The sequence below is a fragment of the Rhinatrema bivittatum genome, chromosome 9 (assembly GCF_901001135.1).
Source record: "Rhinatrema bivittatum chromosome 9, aRhiBiv1.1, whole genome shotgun sequence".
Lineage (NCBI taxonomy): Eukaryota > Metazoa > Chordata > Amphibia > Gymnophiona > Rhinatrematidae > Rhinatrema > Rhinatrema bivittatum.
Window position 1 is genome coordinate 262855241 of NC_042623.1, and position 16326 is coordinate 262871566.

Consider the following 16326-nt stretch of genomic DNA (forward strand, 5'->3'; position numbering starts at 1 on the left):
CACGGTATCGCATCTGCCTGAATAAAAGTAAAGGTCTGTATCTTCATTACTACAAGAGAGAGCAACTTGCATGTTATAATGTCCCTTAGGCTTGCAAATTCCATATGATTAAGATGTACTCTAATAGACTTTCTTCTCTTTTATCGGACCTTCTATGACTATAACCATATTTCTGGCAGACAAGAATATTTTATAGCAGGTTCTGTACAGTGATGCAATGGAAAAAGCACCAGAAATTATTGCAATAATTACCAGTTGTACCCGGTACTGTTTTGCAAAAATGCTTATCTGCATCTTGGCGCAGTCCCAAACACACTCTCAGCCCTAGGTAAATATAAATGAAAAGCAATGTTTTTGCACCGTGCACTTCTGCCTGTGCTGAACTAATTAAAACAGCCCGATCGCTGGTTTTTCCCTCCGGTAAGTGCGGATAGGCTTTGCTACTTATAAGCACGAAAGAGCATTTCTCTTCAGTGGCCCAGAATAAATCCGCTGCCTCACTCTGGGGTTTGCTGCAGTACGGTGGGGACAGGAGAGCCTCAGGCTGCGGTGCTGCCGGGCCGGCAGAGCACAGCGCAGCTGAATCCGGTTCCTTTCTTGGGTTAAGAGAGAGACTGCAGGTAGCACAAGAGGGGAGGGGAGGGGGGGACCACTTCACCACCACATTCCTCCGCTGCCTCCTCGGGGTGTACATAAAGCGTGTCAGAAGGAAAAAAGCAAACAGCCAAGCATTATCTCCCGGGTGAGGTCTGCAGCATTTCGGTTCGTGTGATGTGATGTTTTGGTTTTGTTAATCGTTGATCATTTAGCTCCGCTTGGCTGAGCTCGCGCTCCCAGGGACGGGCGGAAGGATCCAGCCCGGCCGACTCACCGCGCGCGCGTTCCGGCAGCCCGGCGCCCATTCGCATTGATCCTGCGGACACGGAGGTGAGGATTCCGGGCGCGTTTACGCTCAGTTTTTTTTTTTTCCTTTGAAAGAAGAGAAGTTGTACGTTTTGTTATAAGATGACTGTGAGTTAAGCAGCGCTATAAACTTATTTTCTTCCCTCGTGTGAGTATGGGGAAGAGTCAGTTTGCATGGGTTTAATTCACTTTCGGGAAGGTGAGTGATTGGTTATTGCTATCAAAGTGCAATCCATCCTTTTTCTCTTACTCTATAAAAAGCAAATAAGTATTTACTGTATTCTTGTTTAATGCACAAACTTGCTTTTAGAGTATATGAGTAGGTTCTGCATCATTTGTGTTAGTTTTTTCTTTTAAACTACCAGTCATTTTAAGATCGTGCTTTAAAGCCGTTATAAGTGATTTTCCAGTTTCTTAAACTGTTTTCCTACAGGGAGCACCTTATGTTTTCTCTAGTGCATAAACCCGATTTTTGTCCCCTCTAGTTAACTGGAATATAACTTTTATATATTGATGCCTTCAGCAGAGGCTCGCCCTGCGGTGCTCATCCTCCTGCGCGGCGTTTCTATTCCTTCCACTTTCAGTCTAGGGACTGCGCAACTAATCACCGTGAGTGACTAAAGAGCTCTCTTAAAGCTTTGGGAGGTTTTAAGCAACGTTTACGCTTTTGTGCACATACCGAGGAGGGGTGGGGGTGAAGGATGTGTTTTTCTAACTTGTGGAGTTAAGAAGGACGTGCAAGATGCAAATCACCGGTATGGCGCGTTAAATGCAACTCCAAAACTACTGGAAATGCACCGTCAAGAGCGCACCTTTAACGAATAGATGATGCATTCAGCCTGATCCTTTTAAGAAATTAACTGTGCCTCCAATGTTATTTTACCAGTGATTCCTGCTGAAGGGCGGGGCCCTCCGTATTTCCAAATAGCGCGCGCGCTGAGAGAGTTAATGAAAGAACGTCTCCCGTCGATGAGATCTTTTACACTTAAAACATGTTTCTTATAGACAGGACACAGATGTATCTACAGTTTCACTGGGCACAGACTGAGTGGGTGACGAGTTCTGGTTTATTAACCACTGAAGTCTGGGATTTACACTCCAGAGCCCTGCAGTGTCCTCCTTTTGAAACCTCCAATAGTCTTTAGCATCCTGCAGATTTGAGCGTTTTCATTGTACCTGGCAATCTGCTCCTTTTCAAGACAATAGGCTTGATTTTTTTTTTTCTGTAGGAAAAACCTCCTTAGGCAAATCAGGCCCTCTGCATAATGTGGGGTTAGGAGCTTTGTGTTCCCAACATACAGGCTCATACAGTGCAGTGTGCTCTGACAGCCGGCATTTGGACGCGCGTTTTCGATGCGCTAGCTTTACCCCTTATTCAGTAAGGGGTAATAGCGCGTCCAACCCCCCCCCCCCGAACCTAATAGCACCCGCAACATGCAAATGCATGTTGATGGCACATTTTACTTTCAGAAATTAGTGCCTAGGCGATATTAAGTCGGAGGTCCTGAAAGTTTAAAAAAGAGAAAAAAAAGAAAAAAAAATTGAAATAGGCTCGCGGGTTGAAAACAGATGCTCAATTTTGCCGGCATCCGGTTTCCGAACCCATGGCTGTCAGCAGGCTCGAGAACCGATGCCGGCAAAATTGAACGCCAGCTGTCAAACCCGCTGACAGCCGCTGCTCCTGTCCAAAAAGAGGCGTTAGGGATGCGCTAGTGTCCCTAGCACCTCTTTTTACCGCCAGGCCTAATTGAAATAAATTTATTTACTGAAGCGCGCGCACAGGAGAGTGGCCTGTGCGCGTGGCGGGAGAGCCCGCTCTCCCGTGGTTTTTACTGTATCGGCCCGATTATGGGTCCAATGTACTAAAACAGATCCCAAATCTAGTCCTCAAAAAAAACTTCCCTCCACTCCATGTCTGTCCAGGATTTCAGGTGGAATAAAATATGCTAATTAGGCCAGTTAGACAATAATCATCTGATTATACAGTCCTGTCAGGTAGCTCCTACAAAAGTCAGAATGTGATTCATAACTTTAGGCTTGAACGCCGGTGTGGTCTGTCTCTCTTCTCTGGTTTGAAGTACACACACATTTAGACTGCTATTACCTTTTTTTTATTAATGTTAATAAAAGGTATTATATGCAAGGTGAGAATTCATAAGAAAGTCAGGACAGGTTCGGTTTATTGCTTCTGTGATCTAGGGCCATCTGATAGCCCTGGCATATCAAGAGAACTCTAGTGAAATATAAAAAGTTGCATTTGTCCACAAAGTGTTTGATCTTCAGTCAGTAAAGTTATCCACATGGTGAAATTCATAGTGGTCCATATGTCCACTTACAGTTTTTTGGAATCGAGATACTATAGCATTCCTCCCTGTAAACCTGCGATTGTAAGATGGATGTTATAATCCATTTTGCAACTTCCATTTTTTTTTTTTTGTGGTGGAATATAAATATGTAAATTAAATTATCTGCTATTTAAAATGTTCATTGCAAAACTCATTTGCTTTTCTTTCCTAGCTGTTTAAGGAGCGTGTTGAGCGATTTCAACACTGCAAATGTAAAATTCTCAATCAAGGATTCTAATAGAAATTAAGAAGAAAGTTAATGTCAATATTTTGGGCTGGGGAGTATATCAGAAAAATCCTCCACTCCATTCAGAGAATTTCTAGAGTTAAATGACTTTTAAATAGAATATAAGAAATTTTATTTCCATTGCTTCATTCAAAGCAGATTTGCACATTCACAAAAATATAATTAAACTACATTGATAGGTGTGTGTATAATAGAACCACACACAAAATTAGCAAAACTGTATATGGGCTTTCAAACATTCAAGGACCCCCATGTCACGTGTGCCTGAGCAGCTCCTAATTGGGTCTGCCTTCAATCTCATCCTCTCTTGGCTGATGTGACTGCCTGATAGTGGAGATGTTCAAACACCCATGAAACTGACACCTGTGCTCGGAGTAAACATCAAGCTTTTGTCCCACTCTGCAGTTTCTGTGTGTGCACCTGAAAGTCAGTCTTTCATTTTTTTTTTTTTTTACTCAGATTATCCTGATTGTGAGGAATTGTCAGGCAGGAATGTCAAACTCTGTTCCTTTTGACCAGGTGTCCTATCTGGTTTTTCTTCATTCCTGGCTGGAGAGCCCGGAGGAAGGGATCTTAATTGCATGTGATATTTAAAAGCGATTGGGCTGACTTTTTTGATCATTTTATATTCTATTGACTTCTAGAATGCCATTCACTTTATTTCTGACCAGAATAGGTTTAACTATTTCTTTAGTGTCTGTCTATGCATGATGGATAAATTATTGAAACTTTTTTTTTTTTTTAAATTACTTTCTAACTCAGGGTTGTGTTAAAAAAAAATAATAATTTTTTTTTTATTTTTGCAGAACTGCCTCAAGTAAGAATGTTTGTTTATACTCGAAGTGAAATAATGTTTCACATTATCTGCTTTTGTTTCTCTACCAAGCAATGAAGCAGTTACCTGACTATCCAGGAAATTTGTTTCCTGCAATAATGTCACAATAGAATGAGGCTAATTAGCCATATGGGTGTTCCTCATTTATGCTCTGTCGAGAGCTCTCATCTGCTCTTTTTCATAAATCATCATAATATACACTTGCATGCTTTCATCACCTTTTATTACCAAAGACTGAGTCAAAACAGGACATTGGCATCTGTGCCAGTAGCAAAATTAGCGACCCAGAGGCATAAAATGACTGCTTAAGTTGGTGGTGCACCAACAAATTTGCTGCTGCCATGTGACTGGAACTGTAAGGTCCTGACGGGCAGTTCTTGCCTCCCACCAGCAGGGGGGTCTATCTGGTCTTTGGAGACCTTCTGGTCAGTCCTCCCAGTTACTTGCTCCACACTGCGTGCTGGTGGCCATCTGGCTATCTAGCTCGACGTAATTACCAGGCTCTCAGCAAGTTGTTGGGGCTTGGCTCTCATTCTACGGTCCCCCCCATTGTTAAGAGTCCTGCTTTCAGAGTTCATATCTCTGTATTAACTCCAGCCTGTTCCTCATGTCTCTGGATCTACTGGTGCCTCTTCTTGTGTTCCTGTTTAGTTCTTGTTTGGATCCTACTAGTTAACCCCTGCCAGTCACCAGCACCTGATAGGAAGGTGACCCTCGGAGGCAGCTGTAAGAAAATTTAAAGCTGACACCCACCCCAATGATCTCTCTCGGGAGCAGCACCCCCTCCCCTATGGAACTCACTCCCAGAAGAGCTCCTGCCAAACGCGAGATTTGTCCTGGTTCAGAAAAGCATGTTAAATCCTGGCTCTTCTGCCAGGTCTTCTAATGCCAAACCAGAACTGCCTCCACCCTGATAAACACACACACGCTGACGGCAATAAACCGACAAGTAATGCATTCGAGCGCCTGTGCATGCTGCTATAACCTTTTGCCTTACTAAGATGAGGTATATTTATTTTATGCCTCGGTGCCATGGTTGATTCTAGATTTAGTTGCACGCTCATAAGATAAGAGTAGACATTCACTTTTAATTTCAAGTTACCACTAGTTTCTGTCCTTGCCATGCTAATTCAGTCCTGGCTGGGCATTTTCTTCTATCTGTCATTCTTATATCTTGTACCCACCACCTTGAGGTGGATATTTGTTCAAAAAGGTGGGTAAAAAAATCCAAATAATAAATGTTGCCCCTTCCCGGTCAGCTCTTGGGCCGGGGGCACATGGCAAGAGACCACGGACAACACAGGCCCCCCCATGATGTCCTGGGATTCCTGCAGAGTGAGGAAAAAGTCCTTAAAAGGGCCTTTCAGGCTGATGCAATATCAGCGTGTAAAAAAAAAAAAAAAAAGTGTGTCCAAACTGCGCGCATCCATCTGTCCTGGGCGCTCGATGCGATAGGAAAACGAGCTGCCGCGCTAAAAGGGACGCACAGTGGGTAACGTGTGCATCCCTAGCGCTCTGCATGGGCAACAAGGTGTGCGTCTAGAACAGCCTGGCCAGAGCTTCCCACCACCACCACCAGCAGGGCTGCTCCTGATTGGTCCTTTTCACTGTCACATGTCAGTGAAAAGGACCAATCCCCTTTCAGGACAGCCTTCTGGAAGAGGATTGGTCCTTTCACTGACATGTGACAGTGAATGGACCAGTTGTCGGGAAGTGAAGAAATGAATGAGTTAATATGAAGTGCCCGACACTTTTTATTAATGCATTCACTCTTTCACTCGCTGCTGGCAGGGGTTCCACTTGGGCCAGACCTTGGGGATGCTGCTTTCTGTGGCTCCCCCCTATGAGGAAGCACAGAAAGCAGGATTTATTTTTTTGTCAGCCCTTGAGCGCGCATACTTTAATGCCTGCTCCTGGGCAGGGTCTGTTGAGACCCCCAGACACAAACACCAAAGGTACTCGGACCAGCTAAAGCCACTAATTTGGGGACAGTCGTATTGGGAAAACTGTTTTTTGTACCAGAGAAAACCACTCGTTGATGCACATAAAATAATAAATAATGGGACCTATGATTACAATGTGCAGTGCAAACTTAACAACCATGCACTTTACAAAAATGCTAAAATGACTTTTTTTTTTTTTTTCTTTGAATTTCTAAAGACATCTGGGAGAAAAGGTTTGTGTGCTAGTCCTGCTTCCCAGAATCAGTTTCAACCCCCCTTTGGCAACTGCTCTGGCAAAAAAGGCCAGCTAGAAGTTGATTACTAGACAGCCTTCATGAGAGAAGTCTGTACAGACTCCCAGCAGAACAGTTGGGCTGCCTGATCCTCCTGAAAGCCTACCTGACCCATAAATCTCCATGATCTCCTCCCTGAAATCCTTGATAGAAGTAGTGGGCTGCGAACCAGGGAATCCAGGTTCAAATCTCCCTGCCTCTCCTTGTGATCTGGAGTCAGGGCCGGTGCAAGGGTAGTAGGTGCCCTAGGCAATGTCTGCCTTGCACCCACCACCCCTGCCAGTCTCTGGCCCGACGACTCCTACCTCGTTCGTGCCACTCACTGTATGCTTCTTAGGTTCGAAAGCAGCGACCTCTACCTATGTTATCCTCTTCTGTGCATTTTCTCTCCTTCAGCCTTTATTGGAGGCCCAGTTGATTTTTTTTTTTTCCTTCAGGTATACCCATACCAACACTTTCACCCAGAGGGCACACAAATGCATTAACACAAAATTCCATGATGGTACAATACACAATCTCTCATACCAGGGCATTGTTCACACTCCACAATGGTCCTAGATATACACCTCCCCATTATCATCCTTCCAGGCTGGTTTTTCCCCCAAACACAGCACTGAGGACTTCTTGAGACAATACCATTCTAAACTCTAACCACTGTGGTGAACCCCTCCTCTGGGGAAGGATGCCACCCCTGCTTTCCATCTGGCTAGGTTCCCTGGACCCCCCACATAAGGAATACTACAGGGTAGTTCCCCAATGGGTTAACTCACCCCACTCCTGCACTTCTTTTGTTGTATGGTGGTTCCTTTTGAGAGGGAAAACCCCCACTCTTTGTCTCTCTGGTATGTCCCCCATGGTGGTGAAGAAGAAGGCCCTGCTGATGTAAGACCACCATGGAGCCCATCCCCCACAGCAGCAGAAAAAGGAGTTTGGCGGTGAGGCCCAGTGCATGCATGTGAGAATGGGAGCCTTGAGTGTGGGTGTATGAGAGAATGGGGACTTGAGGGGGTGTGAGACACAGAATGGGTGGGTGGGGTGTGACAGAATGGGGACTTGGGTGGGGTGTGAGACACAGAATGGGTGGGTGGGGTGTGACAGAATGGGAACTGGGTGGGGTGTGAGACACAGAATGGGTGGGTGGGGTGTGACAGAATGGGAGCCTAGGTGGTTTGTGTGGGTGTGTGAGAATGGGAGCCTGGGTGTGCGAATGAAAGAGTGACCTTGTGTGTGAGTGAGAGCTTGTGTATAAGGGAATCTGTGAGAGAGTGCATGAGCTTGTGTGTCTTTTGAGAGGAAGAGGAGAAACAGAAGAGTGATCCTGGAGAGAGAATTAGGAAAAGATTGAAAGTGTGTGTTGGGGGGGGGGGGGGGGGGGGGGAGTCCAGGACCAACTGATTAGAAAATTAAAAAGATTAGACAACAGATTAAAAAAAATGTATGTATATATTGATGTTTTAGTAATTGGATTATGCCATCTTTTGGGTATTTTACTCTCTCGGAGTTCTGCTGTTCAGAGTCTGGCTTTCTTTGCACCTTTCTATTTCTAGTTTGTAGTCCCTTATTGCTGAACTAAGTAAAGATCAGTCTGTGTCCTGCCTGTATGTGTCTGAGCTGCAGGATTCGTTTCTCCGTAGGGATTTGTAGCAGTGCAGCTTATTCTGTTGTATTCATGTTCTAGGGATTGGTAGTATTTGCATTGCTGCTTTTTCATAAGTTTCCTGTTATTTGAGTCCGTGCTGTGATTGTTTGGTGAGGCAAGGTTCTAGGCATTTTTTTTTTCTTTTCCTCTGAGATAACTCCAGAATTGTGTGTGTTTTGATTTGGGTTTGTTTTTTTAATGTTGGGTTTAGATGTGAACGGTCACAGTTTTGCTCTGCATCCATTCTTAAGATTATTGCTATCTTATTGTAGTTATGATGATCTTTGCCTTTCTGGAAAGAGGATTCATGAAAGAATACATTGATGTTTGTTTTATGACATGATGGAGTGGATCTAATGTTTGTGTTCTTTGTTTGTTTTTTTTACATGATATTCTTGTGTATTTATAAACTGCAATAAATATAAATGAATCCAGATTAATACTTTTTTTAATGTTGGTACTTGCAATAATTGAATTAAAATATTCTAAAAGGCTTCACTCGCGATGCATAACAGCTGTTGTAGACTACTTAGCATGCACCCTACAATAGGTTTCTAAGGCATTATTTATCAATAAGAGTACAACTAGTAGGGTTCAGACCTGTATGCCTACAGCCCACCCAGAAAAAATCAGTTCTGCCTATGCTACTGCTTTCTGTACTCCCAGGCTCAAATGGGTGGCTCCATATGTAATTACTATATATAGTACATGGCAATTATGGCAAGAGAGTTAAAACTTAATTTGGAACATCTATATGAGCACAAGAATGTGGAGTTGGTATATGACCAGTGTTGCTCTAAGACAGGGCTCCCCAAAACTCTCAGGAACCCCCACAGCCAGTTGGGTTTAAAGAATATTCTCAATGGATAGCCTGGGTACGTGTAATGTATATTTCTCATGCATATTCATTGTGGATATCCTGAAAACCCAGCTAGTTGGGTGGGCCCTAGAACAGGTTTGGGAAGCCCTGCTATTAATCATTTGAAATGGAAATCTCGCATTTCTAGCTGTATATCGTCTGTTCATGTGATGAACTAGTCAACACTAAGAGGTCCATTTTCAGCTGCTGGTTAACTAGCAGGGTATATTCAGTTGTGCGGCTGAATATACCCGGCTATCTTAAAGTTGGCCGGTTATGTCTAACCAGTTAACTTTAGGACAGCCCTATGACCTGACCAAGGTTAGCTGCATAGGTTAAGTGGGAAATTCCCAATCTTGGGGTTAGTCAGATAACTTATGTGGTTAGCTCTGCCCCGCACAGAATGCCCTCCAGTTTATGCAGCTAACTTCTAGCCGCACAACTCATTAGTTAGACGGATAACTTTTCAGTTATCCATGTAAATGGCTTTTGAATGTCAACCTCTAAATATTTGTGTAACAATACCTAGTAATTTCAGTTTAGGGTTACCAAGAATTCTGTAAATCCTAAAAATGCTTTTCATATTTGTGAATTAGGATTTGTATAGGTAGGTGTAAGAACACACTTCCTTCTAGCTGGTTTGGTGAATCTTTTTATCCTATTGTGTTAAATACTAAAACAACTTTAATTATAATGGCATGAATACTGCTGTAATAAGACCTGTAATTGTTGCCTTATTGTCATTTTGGGGGCCGGTGCAGTGCAGCCGAGCGCACTGTTGAACCCGCAGCTGGACATGGGTTGTGTAGGTGCGTCCACAGCCCCCTTATGCTATAAAGGGATTAGTACCTCCACAACACACGTCTAAACACGCCGGGGAATCTAATGGCACTCATCACATGCAAATGCGTGTCGATGCTATTAGTTGTTCCCTCCACATGCTGTAAAAAAAAAACCAATGTGCGTCCAATATACACATTTTTGCACTCAAATTAATATCTGCCTGGAGCAGACATTAATATCTGAGCACCCCAAAAAGTTGTATAGAAAAGCAGAAAATACTGCTTTTCTGTGCATCCTCCAACTTAATATCATGGCGATATTAAGTCGGAGGAAGGAAAGATTAAAAAAAAAACTAAGTGCCAATGATCAGGTTCAGGAAACGGACGCTCAGCTAACCAGTGTCTGTTTTCCGAACCCGTGGCTCTGTACCAATTAGGAAAACTGACACCGATAAATTCAGCGTCTGTTTTCTTAACTGGCAGACAGCCGACCCCTCCCGGGTGCTGGCTGTCAAGGGGGTGTGCAGTCGACCCTAGTGCCCCCTAGTGCGATCCCCAATTAAAACATTGCATGGCTCTCCCAGGAGAGGTGCCTGGGGGCGCTGAACACTCATTGCCCGCTTTCAGGGGTTTTTTGTTTTGTTTTTTTTCCATCGGCCCCTTTTTGAGAGGTGATCTTCTATGCTTCTGATCTCTTCCCATAATAACATTAACCTGAAAATCCAATTTCAAGGTTCCACCTTTTAGCTGAGCTGCTTTTTGGTGAGATTGTTTTTTTTTTTCTGCACCGATTATTTTAAAATAGAAAATTATTAGTTTGCAGTAGATTATAGCTGATTCACCAAATATTAAAATTAAAACCTTGTTTTCTCATGAGAGGACATTGGCAACCCTCCTACCATTTGTATTGGTATTCTGAACATCGCAGAGCAGCTTCAAATGTAGAGCAGTCGGGCTGAAACAGGTTTTTTTTTTATATTTTTGTGGCATCCTGAGAGGCCGCATGTGATGACAACGAGCCAGGTCATTCCATGTCTTTCCATTGCGAATCTTGTTTCAAGCGCCAGGTTCTGAACCTATGAAGATACCACACCCCAAGGTGATTCTTGGTTAGGGAAAGCCTGTAATGGACCTGAAGAGCCTCTGGTTTTCAGGATATCCGCAATGAATATTCATAAGATGTATTGGCACATGCCAGGGGAGACTCCCAAATTTTATTTGATTTAAATTACGCCTTTTGGCATTTCAGGTACTGTTTTTCCTGTCCCCGAAGGGCTCCCTTTTTTTCCATTCAAGACATTTTGGGTAGGGGAGACCCTGATTAAAGTTCGTCTAACATGATGTAACTGTTTTGAGTGTGTAGTAGCACGGGGATGGCATTTATTGTGGGGATATGATGTCTTAACGTTGGGAATAAGCAGTGATGTGTGGGTTTAGGTCATTGGTGGCAGATATGTCCCAGGGAGGTATAAAGCTGAGAAGAGTTGGCAGGAGTTTGATCTTCCTTAGGTTGCTGTGGGGACCTCCAAGATGTAGTGGCCTGGAGTAGCCGGCCTGCAGGCTGCTGGGGCCCCAGGGACCACCCCAGTATGGAGTGTGGCCCTGCAGGGGGTTTTCCCCCTCCAGGGAAAAGACCCAAAGCCAAGGGTGTGGAAAAGGGGTGCTTCCTCCCCTTGAGGAAATGGCTAGGATGAAGGGGCGATTCTGTGCCCCTAGGACAGTAATCTTCGTGTCCGTCCCCCCCATGGAGATGAAGCTGGTATTGGAAGGGAAAAAGGAGTCTGAGAGAAGGATTGTACCTGTCCCATGTGTTTGGCGTGAATTGGGATTTGAAAGGATGTGTACCTAAAAGTAGGAGAATTTGGGTGTGTGTCGCTGTAAGGAATGTAATCCAATTATTCCATAAAATATTTGGTATGTGGAGTTGGAAAATCAAACTCCTATTCAAATGAAGGCTGAGGGCTTGCTACTTTTCACCTTGGAGGGGGGGTATAGTGTGGGGAAAGATTTACTGATGACGTGCCCACCCTAATCTCTTCCTGTACATCGGAAACCAGTCATGCGCTGGGAGAAGAGTTTGGGTTTATGACTGTGTTAATGCTTTGCTTGTGCCAGTACTGAGGGGGAAGGAGGCTTCTGTTCTCCCTGACCAGTCGAGGGCACCTGAGCTACCTCGGCTGTTTTGGGTCCGCTTCACCAGCTGCACGACCCATGATTTGGGAGATGGACCCTTACTCCAACAGGGAAACCCCCTTCCCACCATTGTATGTGCCCTAGGGTGGGTTACACATGCCCGGCCTCCATTGTAGCTTGTGCATGTTCGTTGTGGAGATCTGGAGTTGGCCATACTGTCTCTCTTTAGACAGAAGGGAAGGAAGGTCTTGGCCTTACATCTTGGCACTATAATTAACTATTTAACAAATTGCCATCAAAGGCCTAGGTGATGAAATACATTTGAGGTGTGGGGAGGGGGGAATTCACTAATTTTAGTGGTCTTTTTACCAAAACCTTTGCAAATCCACAGAAAACATGGGAGTTCTATACTAATGATTCATTATCTTAAAATAAAAAACTTTATCCAGTGTCACTGTTAATCACTTGCCTTACCTTTTTGATCATTGTATTATAGAGCCTATCTTCTAAATGTTTTTTAATTTGTCTAAATCACAGTAATAGACCACACCCCCCAAAAAAAAAAAATGTTTTTCATCTGACAGCTTTCCAAATGTTAGTATGTACATTTAATACGGAGTTTGAAAAATGCCCTGAACTTGATTCAGATAACCGTATAAAGCAAAACAAACATTCAAAAAGCTATTGTTTCCACCGAGGTAGCTTTTCACCACCCTCTGCAGCGTGATTGCGTAATCTGCTTCTTCTCATGTGACCAGAAATAAGCCCAGAGGACTCCTGAGTTCTGGTGCTGTCCGTGCTGGATCAGCAAAACGCCACGGGTCTTGCACACGCCTTTCAGGCATCCGTGGTGCATAAAAAGTGAAAGTGCAAATTTTAGAAAAGTTGTTGAAGCGCATTGTTGTACTAAAAACCTGACATGGAAGGGACAGTAGGGCAAAAAAAAAAAAAAAGAAGGGTCAAAGAGTGCCAGCAAACTTAACAATTCCCAAGCCCAGCGTGGCAGAAGGTGGACTTGTAGAGAAGCAGCAGCAGCCCTGCATTATGCACGGGTTAACTTAATATTCCACTGTGGCAATACAGATGCACAAACAGGTGGTGCCTTCTTGCTTTTAAGAAGAAATGGTGAAGCTTCACCCAGATTCCCATGAAAGCTGCTTCTGTACGAGCTCGTGCTCCCTCAGTTCGCACAGCAGCTGCTAGGAGCACCTAACGCAGGGTTTCCCAAACTTGTATTGGGGACCCTATAGCCAGTCAAGCTTCCAGGACATCCACAATGAATATGCAGGAGAGAGGTTTGCAGCCATTAAGAGACCCAGCATAGGCAAACTTTTTTATTGCCTGCTTATTTATGTATAATCCTGAAAATGTAACCCACTGTGGGGTCACCAGGAAAGGTTTGGGAAGCCGTGGCCTAATGAGTGCCAAGGACAGGAGTACAGGCAGATTGCAGCAAGAGACTAATAACTGGATCGAGCAACAGAGGAGACCAGCCTACTTCTAAACTCCCCCTTTTTTTTTAATTTTTTTAAATTTGGAAATCCATGCCTCATTTTATTTAAACAACCTGTGTATTGGGTAGTCTGGGTTTTCTTTAGTTCCAAAGAAACAAAAATGTGCTCAACAAGTTTAAGCAACTAAGCCCATAATTTAGTAAAGGGATCATTTTATATATTAGGGTTATTTTTCTGAAAATAAACTCCAGAATACCCAGTCATCATGTATTCCCATTTTAATTTCACATTAGCAAACAGTACCATGGTGATCCATAAGTAATACTTCCCGCATGCTTCCAAAGAAGAGTAAAATGGCATGGCAGGGGCCTATGTGTCCAAGAATATCACCCTTTTCCGGGTCTAAGCACTTCTGCACTTGAGGAAGCTTTCTCATCTGTAGAGAGATGATAGAAACCCCCCCACCATCACCATCAAAACGGCAAGTCGTCTTTTTATAAAAGCAACCTTGCAGAAACAATGGACTAATCCTGCACAGGCTGATGACATTGCAAATACTCAGTCAAGGAAGGAAGATGGCCACGAAAGCATATGCCATGGTTTCACAAAATATCCAAACTGAGGCTTCGTTAGGCTTTTAAGAATTAGACAGACTGGAATTGAGCCCAATCTAATACTCCTTTATAAATGCTAAGTATAAAGTCTGTTCTTGTTGATCTGGTTCCATAATTTTAAACAACTTTTTTTTTAATTTATTGCAGATCTGAAAGTTGTGCGTGACACCAAGATGGATGTAAAGCACATGAAAGAATACATTTCTTGGCTGTACTATCAGTATCTTCTTATCACATGCAGCTATGTCTTGGAACCTTGGGAACAATCCATCTTCAACACGATATTACTGACTATTGTTGCTATGGTGGTTTACACATCCTACGTCTTCATCCCAATCCATATTTCTCTGGCTTTGGAGTTTTTCTCAGGAATATGCGGAGGGCAGCACGAAAGTACTGTTGCTGTTATAAACTAAAAAAAAAAGGAAAATACTGACTACAGCAATGGACTCGGTACCAGTGCAAGATTGTAATCCTTCAAAATGCTGTTGCCTTAACGTTGATGTATTGGTTTGGTCTCATAACAGCAGGGATTTATCTGATACCCTATTTAGAATTCTGACTTGTTTGATAACTAACTGGAAACAAGTCTGTCCTTCTGTATGCCTTGACTATGGGTTGGCCAGTTCCTATTGCATTAATAGGACTCTTCGTTGTGCATGCATTTACTAATATTCTAGTGTGGCAATGCAGATGTACAAATAGGTGGAGTCTTACTGCTTTTATGCAGAAATTATATTTCATCAGCCTCTTGCAACTTTTCCAGCAAGCACAAAGTACTTCATCTTTTTTTTGTCAACTGTCATGACGTGAGCTCTGTTTTTAAATGATTGTGATGACACAAATTACAATGAAGCTTTGAAAGAAATAATGTCTGACTATATTTTAAGAGACTTGTAACTCACACTCTCCTTCATGTGGGGTGAGGTACAATCCAACCCATGCACACAAAGTGAAACCAACAATAAGCAAACATCTCACAATTTTATAATTAAGAGTAGGAGTTGTAATTGTGGTAGGCCGAACACGTTTTCAAAAAAGCTTTTTGGTACTTTAAGTCTGTGAGTCAGCAACTTCCATGAAGAAAGCAAGCAAGGAAGGGAGTTTTCCCAAAATCAGCCCTGCACCCCCCAATCTCTCTGCCTTGCAGATTTTTCTCCTTGTCTCTAGGCATTGAGTATGCTGCACACCTGTAGCTTCCCTGGTGGAGATAACCTTAGAGCTCTTGGACATGGGAGTGTAGATATTCTTTGGATACCATCTATTCTACATATTAACATTGTTCAGTAGTTTATGAATGAGCAGAGCTCATAACCTACTGAACAGGGATCCAATAGAGGGCTTGGAGAAGGGGGGGGGTCTTAAATGGTACTGTATAATGGTTCTAGTCAGGAGGTACGCTGCAGAGGTCTGCACAATCTGCAAAGCCCATAGCACACTAAGGGAGTGATTCATCATATACTGAATTATATTAATGGGGAGATGGGGGAAAAAAAAATCAGCATTTGAAGAACTGCCTTGAAAACCTGTGCGATTTAATAATAGTTTTAAATAACACTGTCTCCACCGCCTTAATTTGGGGCCACAAAGAAAGCAGACTATGAAATCTCACCCCTAGACTTCATCCTTGTTTCGATATGGATAATTTACCACCCTCAAGTTTAAAAAAAAATAGCAAGGGCTTCTAACATTGTAAGCCTATGTGGTAGTATCAGTTCAGTTTTATCAATATTTAATGTGAGTGTATTATAGGAGAACCAGGGGTTGATAGATGACAGGTAAATGAGAGCAAAGTTAAAATTTACAGACCAAGATGACATTGCTGAAAGAAAAAAAAAACGGAAGGTGGTCCCCATCAATCATATCGTTCAGTCCTAGACCAGCATGAAGCCTGCACCTTAGAGCCAGGTCTACATTGAAAAGGACCACTAAAAATGGTGGATCTTTTGGGAACTCCAGTAGATTTGGGGTACCATGAGGCTACGTCATCTCTTGTTCTGATCTCTCGTCTATGCTCCTTAAGGTAGGAATTGAACCACAGAACTGTCCCTGCTTTTCCACTTTCAGCTTCCAGATGGGGGGAGTTATACCCCCACAAGATCAATATTATGTCTCTTCCTCCACATTAACGGCAACTATGATGAAAGCCTAGTAGGGAGTTGACAGGATCCCTATAGTTGTAATGTGAATGAGGATAGAGGCACTTGTTTAGTTTCAGGATTTTGTAAAGACATATAAAGGAAATTGCTAGAATGTAATCATTTTGTTTTAACAAGATA

General features: G+C 43.1%; 1 protein-coding gene across 8 annotated transcripts; it reads left to right on the forward strand.

The window, feature by feature from the left end:
* Positions 1-359: 359 nt before the first annotated feature.
* SPTSSB (serine palmitoyltransferase small subunit B) lies at positions 360-15906 on the forward strand. 8 transcript variants are annotated; one of them, XM_029616888.1, is made up of 3 exons: positions 402-420; positions 810-927; positions 14195-15906. In XM_029616888.1, the coding sequence occupies exon 3, from the start codon at positions 14221-14223 to the stop codon at positions 14461-14463; it is 243 nt and encodes an 80-aa protein (XP_029472748.1). In that variant the 5' UTR covers positions 402-420; positions 810-927; positions 14195-14220; the 3' UTR covers positions 14464-15906. The 8 variants fall into 8 exon arrangements, with proteins under 8 accessions (XP_029472749.1, XP_029472748.1, XP_029472750.1 ...); XM_029616887.1 differs by lacking the exon at positions 402-420 and adding an exon at positions 486-620; XM_029616889.1 differs by lacking the exon at positions 810-927 and having other exon boundaries at positions 360-420.
* Positions 15907-16326: the final 420 nt, after the last annotated feature.